This window comes from Toxorhynchites rutilus, chromosome 3 (genome assembly GCF_029784135.1).
Source record: "Toxorhynchites rutilus septentrionalis strain SRP chromosome 3, ASM2978413v1, whole genome shotgun sequence".
Taxonomy (NCBI): Eukaryota; Metazoa; Arthropoda; class Insecta; order Diptera; family Culicidae; genus Toxorhynchites; species Toxorhynchites rutilus.
This window is the reverse complement of record NC_073746.1, coordinates 173,626-177,723: the sequence shown is the minus strand read 5'-3', so window position 1 is coordinate 177,723 and position 4,098 is coordinate 173,626. Positions and strand designations below refer to the sequence as shown.

Below are 4,098 nucleotides of genomic sequence, written 5' to 3'. Positions count from 1 at the left end.
TCATTCAAAAACAATTATTCTGCACCATGTTTATTTCAAAATTATATTTAATGTAACTTTTAAAATTATGACATCATACTTTTTTATTACAAATATGTCTATTCTTTTTGATTACAAGAAATAAATATTCGCTCGGTTAATCGAATACTGAAAAACAATTATTCGAATGAATCGAATATTTAAAAATGACCCCACGATTAATCGACAATTGAATAAACGAAAAATTTAGACATCTCTATTTGCAGTCAAATCCCTTTCCACAGTCCTCTGTATATTTATACCGTTCCCCCTCGCGCACTTATTGACGACACGGTCACACCTTTATTCTACACATCTTGGTTCTATCTAAGCACGGGAAGTACAACTCGTCGAAAACATTATTTCATTTTGCCGAGGGCAATGCGGATTGATTATTACTCTCCGCAAAAAGTTCCATTATTTTAACTTTAATGGTTCACTAACTCCTCTATCTCACGTATTATTACGTATTATTGACTTCGAGTCCAGGATACCCTGTCATAAACGTACCCTGTAAGAGGCGTTTGTAATGCAAATGGCCGTATCGTATGGCAACTTGGTTATAAAAAACGTATTGTGTTTTGTTTGTAACAGAACACAGTAGACTTTGACAATTCGCGTTGTCGGCGGAATGGTGTCGACATCTGGATACGATATTAGTTTGTATGAGGTCAACTATTCTCTATCAGATTAGTCGACCCTAAGGCAGTTTTAAATTGCTAAAATTTGAATGAAATTTTTTTCTTTGCGTTATTTGCCTTCTATAAGTACGCTGTTCTGACCCCAATTTAAACTATTTTCTATCAATTTTCAGATATTCTCACCAAAACTTGCCATTATAATACAAAATTATCTTTAAACACAATTTGTGTATGATATTTTTTTACTACTTGCAAGCAAAAGTGATTTTAGTTTACCTAGAGTACTAATTTGGTTTGGTAAAAATAATTTTCATTCATAATTTTTATTTTAAAAGCACGTTCATTTCTTTTGCAAACCCATATTGTCATGCCTGCTCCCCCATTTCGTAATACGAACCTCAATGCCGTCAACGCGGATGGCTGCTGAGTGGTTTTAGCAGATTGGCCCACCTAGTAGTAATACTTCTATACATCTTGCAACAAACAACATTCTGAGGTTGTCAAATTACTACAAAATAATCAATAACAAAATTTCATTACTCGAAAAGAAAAGTCTATATTAAAAGGAAATTCATTAAAAGATATAGAAAGTAAGTAAGATTTTCAAAAATTTATTTTTTTCTGTTTCAGGAATTTCTGACTATTTTCATCACTACCATAACGAGAATACTCGGAAGTAATCTCCATTTGTTCAGTTGGCTGAAGAACAACGGGTCTGATTATCATATCGGGCATAGGGCTCACCAGGCTACCTTGAGTGAATTTTGATTTCACTTCAGTGGTATATGATGTTTTCAGATGTCTTTTCATTTGATTTATTCGTGTTTTGGACGAACAGTGCGTGTACGTTGGACTTAGGTTTGAGTCCATGAATTTCCAATTCCAAAATGTTATGTTATCAACCTCAGAATGTTTCAGTGGTGCAAAATCGCGGATAGTTGTGCTAATATAAGGATCTACACATTTTGAAGAACCGTTGTCGGTGGTGTATATGACGTTTTTTGGTCGTTCCAAATGAGTTTTGCAATTCAATCCGAATTTATAGGTACATGCAGGGACATATGTTGCCAATGGACAATATTCCACTTTCATTGGTTTGGAGCGCCTCATCACTTCCTGCTGTATATGTTGTTGAGACGATTTTATGTACTGTGTGCGCTTTGCAGAGTTTATTAACTGCGATGTGTCGGTCCTTAAAGGAAACTGTTCAACAATTGTTAATGCAATAATATATGTTAAATAATAATCTTACTTTTGTTGTGAATTGAAACATCATCTCGGACATCATCGGATCCATTGGCTTTAGTATAGACTCAGCACTTCTAGAATTTTTCACTCACTTAATATTTCAATCATCAATTTAACAACCTCACTGGTTACCAGAGCAACCAACAAACTTTGTTTACAACTAACGTCTCTGTTTTTACGGGTACTATTCCGCTTAGAGGCGAATAAACTACAAAGTTTGAAGCCTCTCTAATACAAACAAGGAAGGAAGTAAGGAAGAAGGTCCGAGGGTCAAGAAGAGTCAAGGGTACTATTCCGATTTCAAGGATTCAGACACAAACTTGGATTGAATTCCACTTTCGCTAGAATCCGTTATGTGTATTTTAACAAAAATTGTTCGAAATTTTCTTTAGCTTTCCATAATATTTTTATGAGTTCTTCCATCTTTTAGGCTACTGCGTTCGTTTGCCAATGTTCATCTGAAGATCACTTTTAAAAATGGGACTTCCTGATTTACCTGGCCAAAATGAGGATGATGGAAACTTCTGTGTAGATAACGATAACGTCATTAATATGGAAGTAACGACAGATGAAAGTGAGAATGATTCAGCAGAAGAGAGTGAATATTTGGGATACCAACCACTTAGTGCAAATGAAGGATTGGATACATTCGACGATGATGACGGATCTGAAACAGCACAAACAACAATTCTAGAAAACGTGCCAAATTCAGCCATGTATCAATACAACCCAGAGCTTTTTAATGTAGATGTTTGGAACGCACCAAGGCCAGATGAACTAAGTTTTGAAATTGATACTGCAAAAGCGGAACAGGTATTATAATAAAATGCAAATTGCATATTAAAATGGTTTATCTAAATAATCGATATATTGATGAAAATACAACATTTGCATTAAGTTTTGTTGAATTAAACTACAAATCACACCTATTTTAAAGTTTAATTTAATCCAAAATTGTTTTTTTTTGTATCAAATTAACTTTGCTACCCAGGTTCGAATCGCTCCTATCATCAGGTCACAAAATACATATAGCAATGATAATCTACAATATTCCAGATCGTGAATGTAATGGCTGGAATAAATCTACCTAACTCATCTGTTCCGGCGTGGGCCGAAGGTATCCCTGAAGAGCGTTGGAAAGAGGCTTTATTACAACGGATTCGTCAACGACATACCACGTGCACAAATGATGCTGGTATTTTGGAGAAGTAGCCGTTAATGCTATTTCATATGTGATATGTTGATGTGTTTTGTCAAATGAAACAAAGTTTCAATAAAAACATTGGAAACAAATCGTCTTTAGTGAATGCATTTATAATTCATATTTTTGCCATGCATTTCAGTTACATTTATAATCGTCTACTACAGGTATATCCAACTTGCGTCGAAGTTGCCGTTGGTAATGTATGTGAATGCGGTCATATAATTTCCATGGGAAAACTTTTGATGTTTCATTCTTTTACAGTAACGGGATGTTGTATATGTAGCCCACTTTAACCCTTTACGGTCGTTTGTCTGCTCTCAGCCACCCCATTAAGGAATCAGAATGAATACTTCATTCAACGATGTAATAGCTTACATTTTTTCTATGCGAATTTTAACGTCTAGTAAACTTTTTCACGAATGTATCTATAAATAATGGTACTCGGCGATGACAAAATATTATTACCGTGGACAGATAAGAGCGAGATGGAAAATGAAAGGTGGAAATATTTCTTGAATCTGTGACGTTACAGATTTTGTTTATGTATGTTATTTTTCTTATAATAGTCCACTACATAGGAAAAGTGTTGTTTTTTTTCCTTTATTGATTTAATTAGGATCAAGTGGATAAAGAGCCACCATCAAGCAATACATTTTAAAACTATTTGAATATATTATAACTACATAATTATTAACTTCTCTAATTTCTAATTAGCTAAAACTACAGTGCAATATAAAAAAAAATATAATTTATTCCTTCGTCGCCTCGTCGGTATTATCCTTGTCTTGAACAGTGCCTGTGGTGGATCGTAACAACTACATCGCCAGTTGATGTAGCAACGGTATCCTTTGGTAGTGAGTGCCTCCTTGTTATGTTAATAGCTCCTGTAATGATCTTATCTCAACGGGTACTAAGTTCTGCTTGTGTAATAGGAAAGGAAGGGAGAATGGACAGTGGGAGTAGGAGATGTGACCTAAATAATAACAT

General features: G+C 34.6%; 1 protein-coding gene across 1 annotated transcript; it reads left to right on the top strand.

Annotated features, from left to right (window-relative positions):
• Nucleotides 1-1,121: 1,121 nt before the first annotated feature.
• On the top strand, nt 1,122-3,200 carry LOC129777509 (male-enhanced antigen 1). The gene is made up of 3 exons (XM_055783807.1): nt 1,122-1,249; nt 2,338-2,720; nt 2,964-3,200. Exons 2-3 carry the CDS (start codon nt 2,385-2,387, stop codon nt 3,117-3,119), a joined length of 492 nt encoding a protein of 163 aa, XP_055639782.1. The 5' UTR covers nt 1,122-1,249; nt 2,338-2,384; the 3' UTR covers nt 3,120-3,200.
• Nucleotides 3,201-4,098: the final 898 nt, after the last annotated feature.

What these genes read in the sequence shown, in the direction of transcription:
- LOC129777509 (XM_055783807.1), top strand. Translation starts at nt 2,385, where the DNA reads ATGGGACTTCCTGATTTACCTGGCCAAAATGAGGATGATGGAAACTTC. An exon ending in ATACTGCAAAAGCGGAACAG is followed by an intron (nt 2,721 to 2,963) that starts GTATTATAATAA and finishes ACAATATTCCAG; the next exon opens with ATCGTGAATGTAATGGCTGG.